Raw genomic sequence first — 19,319 nt, 5'->3', positions numbered from 1 at the left:
AAAAACAAAACAAAACAAAACAGCAACTTAGTTATTCCACAAAAGTGTTCTCAGTAGAGAAGTAGCAGGAACCTGTGACAGCAGAATATCTCTAAATGTTTCTTAAATATCTATTCAGCTGGCTTAGGACACCCTCTGGGAAGCATTCGAGTGTTAGAATAAACATGGCCTATATTGGGAGCTCAGCCACACACAATCCCACTAAAAAGAATAAACAACACCTAAAACCGTTGAAGAAATGTAGTTAAAAGAAGATTCCTATGTCTGGGGTAGGGAAGATAAAAGGCTTTAAAAAATTATTGGTGCTGGGTGAGTGGGGATGTGTCTCTGTGGTAAAGTGCTTACCCAGGATGTATGTTCCTAGGTTTGATTACCAACACCCAAAAGAAATAAAATAATTAAAACATTGCCAGGTGTGATGGCACATGCCTTTAATCCCAACACTTGGGAGGCAAGGACAGGAGGGTCTCTGAGTTGGAGGTCAGCCTGGTCTACAGAGAGTTCCAGGACAGTCAGGGTTACACAGAGAAATCCTGTCTGGAAAAACAACAACAACAAAAACAAAAAACCCAACCCAAAACAAAACAAAAACAAAAACCCCAAAACTAACTAAACCAAAAAATAAAATTGAAAAAAAAGTGCCAGACATGGCCTTCTGTTTTTGTCACGTCTGGAGCTGATCCTGTGCCACAGCACTCCATACCCAAATACCGCTGGAAGAGAGCTGGTCTCCCAGGAGTACTGACACACAGACTTGCAGGAGGGACAAGCCACAGTCAGAGACAGCAAAACCAGTTAACACCAGAGATAACCAGATGTCAAGAGGCAAGGACAAGAACATAAGCAACAGAAACCAAGGCTACTTGGCATCATCAGAACCTAGTTCTCCCACCACAGAGAGCCCTGGATAGCCCAACACACCAGAAAAGCAAGAGTCTGATTTAAAATCACATCTCATGATGATGATAGAGGACTTTAAGAAGGACATAAATAACTCTCTTAAAGAAATACAGGAGAAGCCGGGCGTGGTGGCGCACGCCTTTAATCCCAGCACTCGGGAGGCAGAGGCAGGCGGATTTCTGAGTTCGAGGCCAGCCTGGTCTACAAAGTGAGTTCCAGGACAGCCAGGGCTACACAGAGAAACCCTGTCTCGAAAAACCAAAAATAAATAAATAAATAAATAAATAAATAAATAAATAAATAAATACAGGAGAATGCAGGTATACAGGTAGAAGCCTTTAAAGAGGAAACACAAAAATTCCTTAAAGAATTACAAGAAAACACAACCAAACAGGTGAAGGAATTGAATAAAACCATCCAGGATCTAAAAATTGAAATAGAAACAATAAAGAAATCACAAAGGGAGACAACCCTGGAGATAGAAAACCTAGGAAAGAGATCATGAGTCATAGATGTAAGCATCACCAACAGAATACAAGAGATGGAAGAGAGAATCTCAGGTGCAGAAGATACCATAGAAAACAGTCAAAGAAAATGCAAAATGCAAAAAGCTCCTAACCCAAAACATCCAGGAAATCCAGGACACAATGAGAAGGCCAAACCTAAGGATAATAGGTATAGAAGGGAGTGAAGATTTCCCAACTTAAAGGGCCAGTAAATATCTTCAACAAAATTATAGCAGAAAACTTCCCTAACCTAAAGAAAGAGATGCCCATAAACATACAAGAGGCCTACAGAACTCCAAATAGATTGGATCAGAAAAAAATTCTTCCTGTCACATAATATTCAAAACACCAAATGCACAAAACAAAGAATAATAAAAGCAGTACAGGAAAGAGGTCAAGTAACATATAAAGGCAGACCTATTAGAATTACACTAGACTTTTCACCAGAGACTATGAAAGCTAGAAGATCCTGGGCAGATGTCATACAGACCCTAAGAGAACACAAATGCCAGCCCAGGCTACTATACCCAGCAAAACTCTCAATTACCATAGATGGAGAAACCAAGATATGCCATGACAAAAACAAATTTACACAATATCTTTCCACAAATCCAGCCTTACAAAGGATAATAGATGGAAAATGCCAACACAAGGAGGGAAACTACACCCTAGAAAAAGCAAGAAAGTAATCTTCTTTCAACAACCTCAAAAGATGATAACCACACAAGCATAAAAATAACATCAAAAATAACAGGAAGCAACAGTCACTTTTCCTTAATATCTCTTAACATCAATGGACTCAATTCACCAATAAAAAAACCTAGACTAACAGACTAGATAAGTCTGTGGCTCCAGGTAGAGAGCACAACAGTTAGATGGTATAACAGGATGGCTGCTCTAGGCAGAGAACTTAACAAGTAAAACGTACCTGCTTCTTATAGGCAGATATTAGTGAAAGTTTGAAGTAATTGCTTTAAATATGGTATAAATATATACTGCTCTAATAAGTCTTACAGGATACTCACATTCTTTCTAATGTAGACTCCATGGGAATTTTGGGTTAAAATCCTGGCTTGACAAGCTCCCTGCTTATAAGCAGGCGTAGATAGACGTGTGAGTCAATTGTTTTAAAGATGGTATAATAAGGTCTGCAAGATAACTAACTCATATTCTTTGAACGTGGGCTCCGCAGGAATTTGGGGTTGATTATTCTGACATGACAGATTAGGAAAAAGGCCCGAGAATAGGTTTGTACGATAAGCAAAAGGTGTTTTTTTAGGATGGCAGGGAGATTGTATGGAAACAATTGTGTAAGGGAAGATTTGAAGTTCTGCAGGATAACTCATATTCTTTGAACGTGGACTCCATGGGAATTTTGGGTTAATTTCCTGGCATGGCAAAATAGAAAAGGCCTAAGAATAGGCATATACAGTATTTTAGTTTACTTCATCTGTTTTAGATTGTTTTAATTTTCAAAATCGGTGTGATTTTGAGTTTTGTGGTTATATTATTCCTCTGGGAGAGAGGTCAAAATGAAGGTTTTTCTGGTTACTGGCCCAAGGATCTGCTGACTGGGGAGGAAGGGTTTGCCTTAGTGTTTTAGATAAGGTGATTAGTGTATATACACCTTCCAGAATTATACAGATCAGATATGATGAAGGGAGACCCCCAGAGGACTAGATTCCAGAGAATCAAACAAAAAAAGATATCTTGATGATACTAAAACTTTGTTTTGAGATTTGTATATTACAGAATATACAGCCTTGTTGAGTCTTATTGACAGACATGCTGAACTGACCTGCTTTGAACCCTGATCTCTTGGACTTTCTGCCGGATCCAGTTCTGACACAGATATCAGAGACTAAAGGCCTTCTTAAGGCCAACCAACTCCCCCACTTTCCCTACCCCCCCCCTGTCAAAGATATCTCAACACCCGTATTCAGCTTGAAGAAGTTATGAAGAGTCATCACCCCAGTTCTCTGGACGTGGGGGTCTAGAGGTAGTTATTCTAGTTGTTTTTCTGGGGAATGTTGAAATGGTCATAATTGGAACAGGGAGCAAATAGCTAGAATTGATTGTATAACCATAATCTCATTTGGTAGAAATCTTTACAATAGTTACTAAGTTGAAGTCATCGTTTCTTATTTAGGAACAAAATTGATTTTGATACAGAATCAAGGTTATCATTGGTATAAATTTCTTCTACTGATACAAAAATTTTAAAGTACAAGGGGCTTGGACCCAGCCCTTCTATAATGTCATTACAAACTGATCTGAGATGTTTTAGCCTGAGAGTTAAGGGCCAAGTAGCAAATTCATGGTTCTGAGTTTATTGTTAGGATGCTTTCAGATAATTTAATTAGAAATAGCTTAGAGTAGTTAACGGACAACAGCCCAGATTACTTTACAGAGATAGTTGGTTTTCAAAAACATCAGAAATCCAGACTGTGGCATTTAATGTTATTTACTCTTTTGTCGTTGAGACATATCTGCTCCTAGCAGCTCCCCTTTTATTGGATTCAAAGAAGAAACTGAGCATCTATTCCTCCAGGTGAGGTTGTACATTGTGGCTAGGTGACCACTGGACAGAAATTGACTATCTCTCCTGCAGACCTATACCATCCTTGTGAGGACACAAGTTACAGGTTAGGACAGCTTAGTTCTGCCAAGACAGAATAGGCTAGTCCTTAATAATACCTGTTTTTCAAAGGTCTGTCAGAAGATCCTGGGACAAAAGGCTGAAGACTGATGCTCCAACTTCCTAACTTCCTGGGGCTGAATAGTCAGGCAGCTGTCTCTACAACTTGTCTCAGTTCTGGAAGCTGTATTAAGCTTCCTTTATTTCAGATAATGTTGCTTGTTCTCAGATTTCTGACAGGGTTGAAAGACTACTTATAGTCTCATAGTCAACCCAGGCTATTTAACATTGAGAAAATATATTTGAAAATAAAGTTCTCAGATAGTATCCGAGCAAAACTAGGACATAACATGGATTTATAAGTCTTTTAATTTAGGATAGATGACAGAGTGTTCTATTTAATTGTCAAAGATAATGGACTGGATATTAGGTGTACTTTTACTTTATAAATTACAAAATGGTAAAAAAAAAAAAAACACAAAACCAAAAAACCAGTCTGCACAAGATAGTAAAAAAAAAAAGCCAGACATATAGACATATAAAACTAATAAACTAATAAAAATCTTGGGAGATGCTCCTGCATTGTGGGAAATTTTTATAATGCTTACAACTGCCAAAAGACTAGTTCCAAAAACTGGCAAGGAAAAAAATCAGGCCACTCAGAGAAGGCAAGAAAATGTCTGAATAGGAAAGTATGGGAAATATCCCCATGGTTAATAGAGATAAAAGAAGGAACTTAGCCTCATTGATATTGAAAATTTAAATTTCATCCATAATCCATAAAAGTATACTTTTATACTTTTTATTGAGACAAGGTTTCTCTATGTTGCCCTGCTTGGCTTAGAACTTGCCGTGTAGACCAGGCTTGCCTTGAATTTACAGAGACCTGCCTGCCTGTGCTTTCCAATGGCTGGGATTAAAGTGTGCACCACCCATGGGCTATGGCTATACTCTCACATGCATGGTAAACATGAAAAGGTCCTGACAGATGCCATAGAAATGGAGTGATAGAACCTCCCACGATCAACAGCAGCTAGCAAACGCATGTAAATGCTTTGGGAAATAGTTTGGCATCCAGAAGCTGAAGATATAGAAACCATGCAACCTATCCAACCAGGACTCAGCTATCTAACCTGCGAGGACCCCCACCTGAGTACTCCAGCAAACACACACATGCTTGCTCACAGCATTTTGCATGTTGAGAAATGTAAGCCACCCAGGACTGGGAGTTGGCTCCATGGTGAAACATTCACACAGCAGGTTTGGTCCTCACACTCATGTAAAGGCTGGGTGGGGAGTGGTGTCCTGCTTGTGATCCCAGGTTTGGGAGGCAGAGATGATGGATCAGTAGAGCATGGTGGATAGCTCTGGGTTCAACTGAGAGACCCTGTTCAACATGTAAGGTGAGGGTGGTTGAAGACCAGTGTCAACCTCAGGCCTCCACAAGCACATGCACTCTTATACATGTTCACTCACACATGCAAACATGCATGCCAGCACACACATGCACATGCAAAAAGAACTGTAAGCAATCTAGATGACAGAACAGAGATATTGTAGCTATCTATACAATAGATGGCATTAGAATAAAAATCACAGAGAGAAACAGGAAGAGAGAGAGAGAGAGAGAGAGAGAGANAAGAGAGAGAGAGAGAGAGAGAGAGAGAGAGAGAGAGAGAGAGAGAGAGAGAGAGAGAGAAGTATTTTAGAAATGACTCTGTTTACACAGAACAGAAGAAGATAATTAAAAGATGTTTGGCCAAACATGGTGGCCCACACCTTTAAGCCCAACACTTGGGAGTCAAAGGCAGGCAGATCTCTGTGAGTTCAAGACCAGTGTTGTCTACATGATGGGTTCCAGGATATTCAGAGCTAAGTGGTGAGACCCTGTCTGTCACAGCACCAATATATGAAATACATTTTTGAAAATATGAAGAAAGGAATGAGGCTGTTAATAATAGACGAGCCTTTGGGGGTTGTGAGGAGATGAGATTTGGAAGGAGACAAAGAGTTTTGGGGGTGGAACGTACTCTCTTTTGACCTCAGTGATAGCTTAGTGAATGGGCACTCCTACGTTTGTCAGGTAGAATATTAATCTTTAATGACTATCTCAGCATTATTTTTTTACACATGTTCTCATAAAAAATGCTCTGCCCTTTCTCTCCCCTCAGAAACAGGAGTAGTCAACCCTAAAGGCATTAGATGGGGCAGATCAAGGTAGGGATCTGCCCTGAGGAGAAGGGTTCAAGGGGTACAGTGTGGGCATCAGAGCTGGCACAGGCTGGGGGGGGGAATCTGTGTAGGAGGGCTGCTGGCACCCAGAGCAGAACCAGTTAGATGCAGAGCGTGCCCCCAGTGCAGGAACAGGAGGCAGTACAGAGGGCAAGTTACACCGAGGAGGAAGAGAAAAGCTCCCGCAGGAGGCTCCCGCAGTCATGTGAGGAGGGGGGTCCATGCAGGAATGCAGCCCAATGAAGAGGCTGGACAGTTAAGCTCTTCACACCAGAGGAGGCCTGGTGTAGAATGTGGTAGCAGAAAGGAGGGTGTCCATCAGGGTGTACGTGGGAGAGCAAGACCCAGTAAATACAGTGTAATCTCAGTGTGGTGCAAAGGATGCCCAGGCAGATGTGGAGCGTCAGAGCCCAAAAAGACTGAGAACATATAGCTGCCGTGAGGAATAATAGCCAATCATAATGCCAAGGGCATTCCCAGGGTAGGGTATCACAAGCTAAGCAGATCAAAGAGGGCACTGATTTCCAGGGGAGATCTGATGTAGCCATGGAACCCTAATCAAATGAACTGGGCATCTCTATAGATCAGATGAACTGGGTGGCCATAGAGAGAATGCCCCAGGGTAGAACACTCTCCATCAGTGTATAGCTGGGTGTTTTCTCATGGTCATGCGCACACACATGTTTATATGTGATACATAACATTGTTGAAGTTAAAAGGAAGTAATCATAGCACATTACCTTGTTCACCACAATTACTCATTCCACAAGAGGATTGCACATTGCCCTTTGATTCCTGGGATTTATGGGAGGAATATATAGTTCTGCTTCACTGGCTTTGGCCAATGAAATAGCGGCAGATGTAACCCAAGCACTGGGAGATTTGTTTGCCACTGCACACACGTCCTTAAATGACTGCCAAAGCATTGGTACCAGACTGACACATAGTTTTTAGTGAGCAGATGAATGTAAAAGTACAGAATCTTTGAATAATTCAGAAATGTTCTTACAAAAAAAATGAAATGAATCCTCGTATATCATTAGTAACAATAAATGTCAGTTAATGGGTAAATATGACTATACTGGACTTTAAAAAAAGATTTTTCATTCATGTGTATGTGTGTGTCTATGTGAGTGTATGCCATATTGTGTGTTCTTGCAGACACGCACCAAGGCCTCTGTGGCCCATGTTGAGAACGCTTGACAGATTCAAGGGAATAAATAAATGTTGTTGGCTCTTTGTCAAGATTTGAGTGTAGTTTTTGTTCAGTCTCAAACACCAGTTTTTAAAATTCTAATTAAAAATTTTTTTATGTGTATAGGTGTTTTGCCTGCTTGTTTTTCTGTGCACACTGCGGGTGCACTTAGTTCCCACAGAGGCCAGAAGCAGGTGTGCCAGACACCATGTGGGTTCTGGGAACCAAACCTGGGTCCTCTGGAAGACTAGCCAGTGCGCTTAACCCCTGAGCTGTCTCTCTAGTGTCTCATCTTCCATTCTTGATAACCTTTTCTTCTGCTTTATCAGATCTATTGGAGATGTTTCCCACTGTGCCTTAAACATTCTTTTGTTGAAATTTTGATTTCCAAAATTTCTATAATTTTATTCAAGAATTCCACTTTCCTTGATGGATGTATTTTCCATGTGGCTGGCTTGCTCATGCACACGGCCGCTTTTCTTGTCCACGTTGCTGGCTTTGTCCTTGTGTGATACTGGTTTCCCTCTCCAAGTCCTGGACTGAATTAATTTGCTCTGTTGTGTCCTTTCTGAGGACGTTGTTGTTGTTAACTTAGATTTATTTATCTTGTGTGCATGAGTGTTCTGCTGCAATGTGCATCGTGTGTGCCCAGTGCTCTGGGAGGTCAGAAGAGGGCATCGGTCCCCTTGGAAGTAGAATTACTGGTGTGAGTTACCATGTGGTCACGGAAATGTGAACCCAAGTCTCCCTCAAGAGAAACAAGAGCTCTTAGCTACCAAGCCATCTCTTCAGCCACTCATCAATCATTTTTAACTAATAAAGTCTGTGTATGTGTTTGCATGTGCAGTATATGAGTGTGTTAGGTATATGCATGTGTGTGTACATGTGTATGTGCACAAGCATGTGTGTGTGTGTGTGTTGCATGCATCCATGTGTATGCACAGAGGCTAGGGGATGTTGTCACAGGTCCTCTATTGCTCTCTGACTTATTCTCTTGAGACAGTATATCTTACCACACTCTCAGATCTTTCAGCTAGGCTGGCAGCCAGCAAGCTCCAGCAATCCTCCTGTCTCCACGCTGCTTCAGCACTCAGGTAACAGGTGTGCCGAGACAAGCTGGGCTACAATGATCTTTTCACATGGGTGCTGGGGATCTGAACTCAGTCCTCCCGCTTGCTTGGCAAGGGCTCTTCCCCACTCCACCATCTCTGTAGCTCCATCTTCTTGCCCTTCACCTCTCCTTTATGTGTGTGAATATACTGGAACAGCACACTCTTAAATCCCCCTGGTCCCCACACCGGTGACTCAGTGCGGAGAGACAAATCTAAGTCACAACAGCAACAGCATCAAACTGTTAAGGGCCTGGAGACATACTTCAAGTCAATCCTCACCCATTAATACAGCACTGATAATACTTCAAGTCAATCCTCACCCATTAATACAGTATGGGAAACAGTCTAACTAGCATGGAACATGCTATGCAATTAAGAAACTGACTAGTGACTAAAGTTTTTTTGTTTGTTTTCTGTTTTTGTCTCACTTTTTATTGGCTCTTTGTGACTTTCATATCATGCACTCCAATCCCAGTCATTCCCCACTCCTCTCATACCTACCCCACCTTTGCAGTCTCCCCACCAACAGAGAAAACACAATCTTGTTGTGGAAGCTGTAGTGTATTCCTTTTGTCCACACTTCTTTGTTGGCAAATGTTCATTACAATGGCTTGTTGGTCTGGTTCAGTCTCCAGCTTCTGGATCCTCACTGGGACTCGTCTCAGCAATCCTGTCGTTGCCCTGGGTCATGGAGATCCTGTAGCTTTGGATCTGTGGGACTGGTCCCTTCACACCCTCCAGCAGTTCATCAATGGGGTAGATGTTGGGGTGGGCCAATTCAAAGCCCTGGATCTGGGCCTGAGAGGCATCTGACCTGGGTGGCTCCCCAGTTAACTTCTTGCTCCTGTTCTCACTCCCTAGGACAGGCTCACCCATAGCTCTCACATCCAAGGTCAGCTCTACTGTGCAGCCTAGGCTAGGTACAGGGCCTGATCTCCCAAAGGCTGTAGTAGGTGAGAGACAGGGCCAGCTCTCCCACTCTGATGACCTCAGGGGCAGCTCTTCTGACTGTCGTAGATAGTGAGAGGCAAGAGGGGAGACATCTTCCTCCTGAGTGCTTCCGCTGGTGAGCAGCAGGGCCAACTTTACTGTTCTCATGAACCCAAAGCCTGGTCTCCCATCTGCCACAGGTAGAAAGGTATCTCTCTCTCACCCATGCCATCCCATGGGAGACAAGTAGCTTACCCACAACTCCCACAGCCACGGCCAGCTCTACTGTGCTGGGTGATGTTCGGAGCCCACTCTCCCAAGTACTGCGGCTGATGAGGGGTGAGCGTGACTCTCCTGCTTTCATGCCCTGGGACCAGTTCTCCTATGATACCCAGGTGAGGGGTAGGGCCAGTTCTACACAGCCCTCAGATATAAACATGACCCTGGATGGCAGACCAGAGCAGGGACATCTGCCTGGCCTTTGGTGGTAACACAGTCCCTGCTGCTGCAGAGCCATAGATCCAGACAAGGCCCCAGTGGCAGCCTCAGGCCAGGACCCCACCATGGTCCCAGGTGGCATCACCAGCTACTCACATCTGCCTGTTCCTCACTACCCTCCAGTCTCCAGTTCTGCCTCTCTTCATTATGACCACATCCTTCTGTTTCTCTTTCCCGTCTATTTCTCTACCAAAAACTTGCCCCCTTTAGTGGTGCCCAGGGTTTCTGAGTGTCTGGGGTCATCTCAGGAGTGGTCTCAGGAGTGCTGTGGCATTATGTCACCAGGCAGGGGTCATCTTGGGCACGGTCTGCCCCCTCAGGCCTGTGCAGGGTTTGAGCACTGGTCCTCTCAGGCTAGCTCCCTGTCTGGACCCATGGTACCAGACTGGTAGTCGTCTTGGGCTGGGTCCTTGCCCAGGCCACTGCATGGTCCCATGTGGGGTTTGTCTGTCTCCTGCCCCAGGCTGAGATCCTGGGTGAGGTTCTTCTAGTCTTGGAATTCCTCTTGCTAGTCCATGAGGCCTCAGTCAGGGTTATGTCCTGGGAACTTGTCTGGACTGGTGGTCACCCCAAGTTTGGTTTTCTTCAAAGAATGTTAGGCTATTAACCATCCAGATGTTCCTAGGTCAGAACGCTGAGCATAGCATAGCCTCTCTCCTCTCTGCCACCTACTGATGCACATGTGACACAGCAGCCCCACATGCAATGCCTCTAGGAGCAGGTTGGTTTTGGTTTTTAAAGATGAGGTCTCACTATAGAGCCTTAGCTGAATCCTGAAAAACCACTGTTCCGTGTGCTGGTTTTGAACTCGGCTCGATCTTCTTTCCATTGTCTTCCAGATACAGTTATTACAGGCTTGTACCATCATGGCCTATTAATAACTGAATTCAAATGGTCTTAGTTTCCCCAATCAAATGACACTCACTAGCAGATTGGCTTTAAAAAAAAATAGCATCTCTTGTTGTCTGCAAGAAATGCACCTGACTGGCAAAATTAAACGCAGCCTTATGGCGAGAGAACGGAAGGCGGCCAGGCACCTGAAACTAGGAAGCAGATGGGTACGGCTGTACTAACCCTTGACAAAGCAGACTTCGATCCAAACTTAGAAGAAACCAAGAAGGCTGCTTCGTATTGACTAAGGGATCAATTCGTCAAGAGCACAGTGTAACCTTTGACATGTATGCATCAAACACCTGGAGTTTCTTTAGACAAACAATATTCAAGGTAAACACAAAGGCCGACCATCAATCCATCACTAGTCAGTGACTAATAACCCATTCTCACCGGCTGGCAGGTATAACTTTAATTTTTCAAACCTTATTTTGAATGATGGTTCTTAAACTTGTTAACCTCCCTCATAGCCCACCACCCACCAGAGGTAGTGGGAAAGAAAGGATACGGGGCGGGGGGTAGTGGACCTGTTTAGAAAGGTTCTTTGGAGCAACTCCCATCTCTGTTGTCTGTAAATGAACAGTTCAGTGCACAGGTTAGCAGCAGCGGCTTGATCCCCTTGCAAACACTTCACGGATACACCAGCAGTCCAATTCTGTACAGTTGGCATACCAACACAAGTCAGCAGCGGTGACATACCTAGCAGAGACAACCAGGCCTTGGCTCGAGTCAGCAGGAGGGACCTGAAGGAACACCAGAAGTTCTCCGCTGTACCTCTCTCCAAGAGACCCACGAGTGTTGCACAGCTAGTTCAATAAGCAAGCCTACCTCAGCCTTCATCATTGTCCGTCGAGTCCTATTTATACTGTCCAACTATCACATGTGCTCCATGGGTCTTGCCTCAGCATGTGCGTCTGTTCTAGCTGACATCACTCTGCCCATCAGCCTGAGTCTGTGGAAGTGGCCAGAAACTGTAGCACAACACCAGAAGTGTTTTGGTGCGTTTCTTTCTATGGAGACCCACAAATGCCGCTCGACTACACAATGTATGGCAGACCAATACATGTGTGTTTGCAAAGAATCCTTCATCATGAGGCCTTTCATATGCTTGCTTTAGCAGAACATCCTGTCTCCTGTGTCTGCTTCAGTGAACCATTCCTTCACAAGCCTGCCTTAGCCTTTCACACCTGTGTCCATGTGTTTTCCCCAGCAAAGTATCCACAGGTGATTTAGTAACATCAGAGTTAAAGGCATAATAAAACAAATGGACTTAACCGTCCATAATATTCAATCTCATCTCTTCAGTTCATAGAACTTTCTCTAAAATAGACACAAAGCAGGTTTTAATACATAGAAGGAAATTGAAGCTGGAAGTGGTAGCACATGCCTTTAGTCCCAGCACTCGGGAGGCAGAGGCAGGAGGAGCTCTGAATTTGAGGTCAACTTAATCTATAGAACTAGTTCTAGGACAGCCAGGGCTACAGAGAGAAATCTTCTCTTGAAAGAAACAGAGAGAGAGAGAGAGAGAGAGAGAGAGAGAGAGAGAGAGAGAGAGAGAGAGAGAGAGAGAGAGTTGAAATACGTTTTCCCATTCTATCTGATCATAATGAAGTAAACTAGAAATCAATAGGAAAAAAAACTATAGACAGTGTAACCACTCTTGAGGATTGAATGGCCCACTCCGAGAGACCCACGAGTGTTGCACAGCTAGCTCTATAAACAAGCCTAGCTCAGCCTCCATCATTGTCCATTGAGCCCTATTTATACTGTCCAACTATCACATGTGCTCCATGGGTCTTGCCTCAGCATGTGCACCACTGTGACCACGGTACACTCTGACAAGACACAATTTCATGATGAGTGGATCATCAGAACATTAATAGGAAAATATGTAAATCCCTAAGATGAAAAGAAAACAGAAGTCAGACATCAAGGTGTGTGCCTTTAGTCACAGGCAGAGGCAGGAGGATCTCTAGGAGTTAACAGCTAGCCTGGGCTACAAAGTAAATTCCAGACCAGCAAGGGCTACATGGAGATCTTGTTTTTCATTCTGTTTGCTTGTAAGCCAGAAACACAACATAATGATGGAGCTTCTGGCACAAGATGAAAGCAATACTAAAGAAACATTCATAGCTGCAAGTGTCTACAATAAAAAAAAAAATCAAGGGGCTGGTGATCTAGGTATGTTGGAAAAGTGTTTGCCTCATGAGCACGCCACCCACATAAATGACAGGCATAGGGACAGGACCTTGCAATCCCCATCCTAAGGAGGCCAAGATAGGCAGGTCCCTGGGACTCACTGGCCAGTCAAAATCTAGTTTACTTCATGAGTTCATGAGTGAGAGACTCACTCTCAAAACACCAAGGTGATCAACATCTTTGGAATGATATCTAAGGTTGAGCTCTAGACTCCACTCCATACACAAGCATACTTGCTGGCGTTGGCCTCTTCCCTCCCCCACCCAACACCCCACCTCTTTATTGCGTCTCCATCTGATTTTGGAGTCAGAGTAGAACTGGGTCTGTAAAAGGTCCCAGCCACATCATAGGGCTTCCTCTGCCTTGTTCATTCTGTTTCCTGGTCTGTCTCTCTCTGTCTCTGTCTCTGTCTCTCTCTGTGTCTCTCTCTCTGTCTCCCTGTGAGATCCCCATTCTGAGATCGTGTTTTGCTCCCTCCTCTTCTCAATAAACCTTTTTGTTGGTGGTTTCAAAAAGCTATTTGATTCTTATACCCGTACACCCTTTCAACCCCCCAACACTAGGTAAGAGAAAAGGTTAGAGGGGAAAGGGGTCGTGGGACTCTAGTCTATTTCCTGATGATTAGGAGCACAAAGTTCCTTGGGGCAAGACTAGTCTTTGTCATCAGTACATCTCCAACTTCTCTTCTCTTTGCTCATGAACACTTTACAAACCACAACAGCAGCAACCAGGAGCAACAGGAGGAAGCAGCAGCCTTCCCCTCCCCTCCCCTCCCCTCCTTTTCTTCGGAACACCACTGTCTGTCTCTGGGCTCTGGGATTTATTCCCTTTCCAGAGTCCCCAGAATTAAACTATCCACAGCTGGCAAAATCAGGCTCCTCCCAGACCTCAAAACAATCATAGTTAATGGCTGTAGACAAACTGAAGCAGCCTCATATCACACACCCATGATTAAAACAGAAACATTCGCATCACATAAGTTATTCCCCTTGCGTTACATCGGTTGCCAGTGTGATCTCTTAGCAGCTCACCTTGGTCTGGTCCCAACCCTCCAAGGTACCTTCTACTGCCTAATCCTAATATTGACTGTTTTATTAGGGATTCACTGCTGTGAAGAATCACCACGATTATGGTAAGTCTTATAAAGGAAAACATTTCACTGGGGCTGGCTTACAGTTCAGAGGTTTAGTTCATTATCATGGTGGAAAGCATGGCGGCATTCAGGCAGACATGGTGCTAGAGAGGCAGCTGAGAATGCCACATCTGGATCTGTAGGTGTCAGGAAGAGAGAGTGACACTTCCTGGATCTAGCTTGAGTGTCTGAATCCCTGAAGCCAGGCCCCAGTGATTCACTTCCTCCAAAGGCCACATCTCCTAATAATGCTACTTCCTTTGGGCTTGTAGGGGCCATTTTTATTCAAACCACCATACTGACTTAGGGAGAGGCAGCTCCTGGGCATGAATCTCTGACTATCACCCACTGAGTGAAGGAATATAATAAATTAAAATGGAAACAAATCTCCCCACCAACATGCCTCATGTATGTGTGTGTGTCTGGAGATGGAAGCCAGTCCCTCGAAAATGCTAGGATCTATCACTGAGTATTAGTATCATTAGTGTATATGTATATGGTGTAAGTGAAGCTCTGTGTGTGTGTGTGTGAGTGAGAGAGAGAGAGAGAGAGAGAGAGAGAGAGAGAGAGAGAGAGAGAGATTGTCAAGAGTGTACAAGTGGAGGTCAGATAACACTGGCATCACTTCTGTCTTCCCACATTTACGAGTGTTACAGGGACAGAACTCAGGCTGTCAGGTTTGTTCATCAAACACCTTTATCTTCTGGCCTTGTTGGGAACAAGCAAAATGAACTCGTTCTAACTGCCGCCATTTTCTTTTCAGGCCCAATCATAGAGGGAGGCTAAGGTCAAGGTCCCAGACCCTAGAGGAGATGGGGACGTCCCTACAGCTGAACAGCTCCGGTTGTAAACAGCTGTTGGAATCCAGACATCTCAGGGACAACTTGTAAGGAGACAGTTGTCTGAGTCCAGCCATCTCAAGGACAACTTTTTTATCTTGTTGGCAGGGTTGAACTAAGGTCATGTTCCCAGGCCCAGGAAACAACACTATCCTAATTGGTGGAAAAATGTAGCAATAACTGGGCACAGATGTTTAAGATTTGCAAGCTTAAATATTGTGGGTTTTTCTGGCTTGTTGTTGCAGTTCAGTTGCTGAGTCTGTTCTGAGGTCCTGATCAATTAGTATCAGCTAAATTACAGTGGATTTTTGTCATCTGCCTTGACCTGGTGTTTGAGGTATGTTGGATTTAAGTGGACTACATAACACCCTAAGGTTAGGGTGTACTATCTTGCAAACACCCCCATAAGTCCCTTTGTATGGAGACCTAATTAGGACTTTTTTTTTTTTTTTGGTTTTTTGAGACAGGGTTTCTCTGTATAGCCCTGGGGACTTTTTTTTTTTTTAAAGTAATAATAGGATTGACATGTTGCAGTGATGGCTCAGTTGTAGTGAGCTTGAACTGCTTATGTGGGGGACCCAAGTATGGTTTCCAGTACCCACTTCAAACTGCTCAGAACAACTACGGTTCCATTCACACACACTCACCAACACACACACACACACCCCTTTTAAAAAGTTGATTGTGAATTGTGTTCTTATTTGAAATACTTTCTCCCATGTTTCTAAATACTTTTCAAATGAGCCTCTCAGTTTGTTTGGTTTTTGGTTGGTTGGTTGGTTTTTCGAGACAGGGTTTCTCTGTGTAGCCCTGGCTGTCCTGGAACTCACTCTGTGGACCAGGCTGGCCTCGAACTCAGAAATCTGCCTGCCTCTGCCTCCCGAGTGCTGGGATTAAAGGCATGCGCCACCACCGCCCAGAAAGCCTGTCAGTTTTAAGGCTACGACTTCTTCCCTTGTTCTGTTCTTTAGCATTTTGTGATAGATATTTTTATCCTGACTCACAATTGTGATCTTGCATGCAGAGGACTGTGAACAGCTGTGAACCCTGCAGACAGCAGATGCGTTACCCAGACTCTGAGACACCAGAACTCACAGAATCCTTTAATAGGAAGAACAAGGTTTCATAGGAATAAATCGGAGCCCTGAAAGTTGAGGTGATGAGAGTCCCAGGCTGAGAAGGGGGTCAAAGGTCGAAGGTCATGACATTTGAAGAGAAGCTGGGGTTGGGGGAAGGGAATAAGCAAAGTCTAGGGTTCTGGTTTTGGGAACAGCCAAAGTCTCAGTGGCTAAGACTTGGCCACTGGCAGCCAATCAGGAGCATGCGTTGGGTTCCCGGAAGAAAGCCTCAGATTAGGAGCCAAGACCTGGAGCTTCCTCCAGCTCCTCCTTCTCATATCCAGGAAGACATTTCTGCAAGACACAAGGATACAGATGGGCATGCTTGGCTTCAGTCACCTTAGGACACAGATCTTTCAGCTAATGGAAGNGGGNATGGGATCCTCTCCACAGCCTCTGGCAAGCAGGGAAGCCAGAGGAGGTGTGAGTGCTGGGCTCGGCGTGACCACGCCTTCTGATTGCCACTGTATACCTGTTGCTTCAGTGTGGTGACCATGGTGGGCCTTGTGCTTCTCCTCTGAGTTGCTCTGGGTGCTCCCCACTCCTGTCAACTTTGCACTCCTGTAACTCACCTCAGATGTGCAGGTTCCTTCGCCTACTGCTTCCCTGCTGTTCCCTCCACCCCAGGTCCTTCCCTTCCACCTCCAGGACTGCCCCGCTCTGGGAAAGGACCAGTGCTATGATGGCTGATTAGACTTAGTAAGAATGAAGGCTGGGGACCTTTAGCACTTACAGCGTTTGTTTATGCAAATGGATGTACAGACAGCTTTAGATTCGAAGTTGTTAGGGTTCCCTTGGCAACCACCATAGATGAATTCGGTACAAAGCCTGGTGTCTTGGTTATACCACCAGCGTGGAAGGTAGGCCAAGCAGGGACCAGCATCCTGGGGCAGGCTGCATACATCTGTGGGGAAATCACAGGAGACAGATACTTGGATGCTTGTATCCCTAAGGGACAACCCCACCCCTTTCACTGCTCTTTATGTTTAGCTCAGAGCTGTGCTCCCAGTTCCGTGGGAACTGTGACCACAGTTGAACCGCTTTGGTCTTGGTTTTCTCATCTTCAGGATGGTAACACAAAGTACAACCTTGCTTGTTGGGACAGGGCCGTCTCACGAGCACATGCAAGCGTTGCACACAGCTCTTTCGTTGGTTCTCCTCAGCATCGGAACAATGACATGTTGATGATTTTGCCTCACAAATGTTTCTGTGTTCTTTCCTTCCACCAGGAATGGCCACCATCTAAATCCAAACCTCTCCAGTCTACTGGACATCAGATTCCAGAGTGACTGATCCACTAGCTCATACAAAGTTGTCCCCAAACCCCAAACTCCACATTTTCCCTCTCCACAGCTTCTCTCCTTCGTTGCTCCTAACACACAGCCTTTCAAACTTGTGCCTGAAAGTCACCAGAACCCAAGCAGACCACAGCCAGTGGTTGGATCACAGGGAGGCTCAAGGCCAGCCCTCCAAGTTCCCTTCTTCATCTAGCTTCACCCTCTCCCCTTGCCAGTGTTTCCAGTCCTGATCCTGTCTCCTAACCCAGGGCCTTCCCATGAGCACTTGCTGGTGTCTGTCAAGCTGTCCCTCCCCACATCTGCCTGCACACTACCCATCCTTCGGTTTCCAAGGCCTGTATGCCTTCCCCAGGAAAAGCTTTCCTGCCCACGGTGAGCAGGTGGAGCCCTCAAGGGTGTCGTGAGTACCCCGAGTATTTGCTGACTGGTAACACTGGGGGAATGATTTTGATGGTCTTTTGTAGGACTCAAGGATGTGACAGAGAGAACAGAGTATAGAAGGCCAGAAGTGATAGAGAGGACAGAGGCCTGGACAGAGAAGCCAGGAGACCCCACACCTGTCCCATGTTACACACTCACCTGCCCCATGTCACATCCACACCTGTTTCATGTTACACCCATACCTGTCCCATGTTACACCCACACCTGCCTCATGTTACACCCACACCTGCCCCATGTTACACACACCTGCCCCATGTCACACACACCTGCCCCATGTCACACACACCTCTCCTATGTTATACCTACACCTGCCTCATGTTACACCTAACATGCCCCATGTTACACACACACCTGCCCCATGTTACACACACATCTGTCTCATGCTGTCCTACAGCCAGACACATTGTTGGTATTTGATGAGTCTTTCATAGCCTCTGAGTATCTCAGAACAGCACCACAGGGCAGCCAAGAGATCACATGACCCAGTACCTACATCCATGTTATGAAAGAGAGAACGGAGTCCAAAAATGGGAAAGCCAGGGCTGGATCAACATCTCATTTCTACAAGCACCTACTGCCCTTTCAAAGGACCTGGGATCAGTGCCTAGCACCCATTTGGCAGCTCATAACCATTTGTATTACCAATTTCAGAGGATCTGCTGCCCTCCTCTCTCCCCTATGGGAACTGTATGGATGGGGTACATACTGTATTCACGCAGGCAAAACATATTTACACAGAAAATAATCATTTTAAAAAGAAAGGTTGATTGTTCGATTCAGATACCTGAAGAAAATTGAAAAAGGACACTCTCTTGCCCAGCAGTGACATCACTCAGACACCATGAGAATCTGGGTCACACACGAAACCTCAGTGACCCAGAAGGCCCTGCAGTGCCAGATCAGAAGGGCGGGAGCAGGGGATGAGACAGGTACCTTCGCTGAGGTCCAGGCATTTCTTCCCACAGGCGAACAGGCAGCACCTTTTCTCCCCTGGACACTCTTGGTGTCGTAAACACTGGCCTCTTTCTTCAAAGTCACACTTTATTTTATTATACTTTGGACATGTTCCTATGGGAGGAGAAGACATGGTCCTGTGAGGGGTTGAAGGAGATATTGTTCTCCCTTCCCAGTCCCAGGGCACACCTGCAGAGTTCAGGAAGCTTGTTTGTCCCTCACCTGTCACTAGGAGGAGGCAACCCTCAGCAGCTCAGGGTTTTCATAACACTGGCCACATCTTCAGCTGTAAGAACTCAGCATCTAGTCCCAGGACCTTCTCTATCTACGATTTTCCAGGGAGAGACCCAGCCCTTTAGAACTATCCTGAGCTTTGTCCTTGGTTGGCCCCTGTTGCTCTCACTGTTTGCCCAGATTGTCATTTTGAAGGTTAATG

The 19,319-nt window shown here is 45.0% G+C and overlaps 1 protein-coding gene and 1 non-coding gene across 2 annotated transcripts in view; both read right to left on the bottom strand.

Moving 5' to 3' along the window:
- Positions 1–8,631: 8,631 nt before the first annotated feature.
- Positions 8,632–19,319, bottom strand: part of LOC110307513 (WAP, Kazal, immunoglobulin, Kunitz and NTR domain-containing protein 1-like) — an 11,601-nt gene continuing 913 nt past the window's right edge. Inside the window, exons 2-7 of the mRNA XM_021179752.1 lie at positions 18,863–18,997; positions 16,920–17,094; positions 15,998–16,119; positions 15,783–15,817; positions 9,769–9,895; positions 8,632–8,795 (exon numbers count right to left, since the gene is read on the bottom strand). Coding sequence (XP_021035411.1) covers positions 8,632–8,795; positions 9,769–9,895; positions 15,783–15,817; positions 15,998–16,119; positions 16,920–17,094; positions 18,863–18,997 — 758 coding nt within the window. The remainder of the gene's footprint in view (positions 8,796–9,768; positions 9,896–15,782; positions 15,818–15,997; positions 16,120–16,919; positions 17,095–18,862; positions 18,998–19,319) is intronic.
- Positions 10,603–10,733, bottom strand: LOC115030497. The gene has a single exon (XR_003836091.1). It is a non-coding gene; the product is annotated as a small nucleolar RNA SNORA17 (small nucleolar RNA).

Source organism: Mus caroli, chromosome 2 (genome assembly GCF_900094665.2).
Source record: "Mus caroli chromosome 2, CAROLI_EIJ_v1.1, whole genome shotgun sequence".
NCBI lineage: Eukaryota > Metazoa > Chordata > Mammalia > Rodentia > Muridae > Mus > Mus caroli.
The sequence above is the reverse complement of the archived record's forward strand: the minus strand, read 5'-3'. Positions and strand labels throughout refer to the sequence as shown.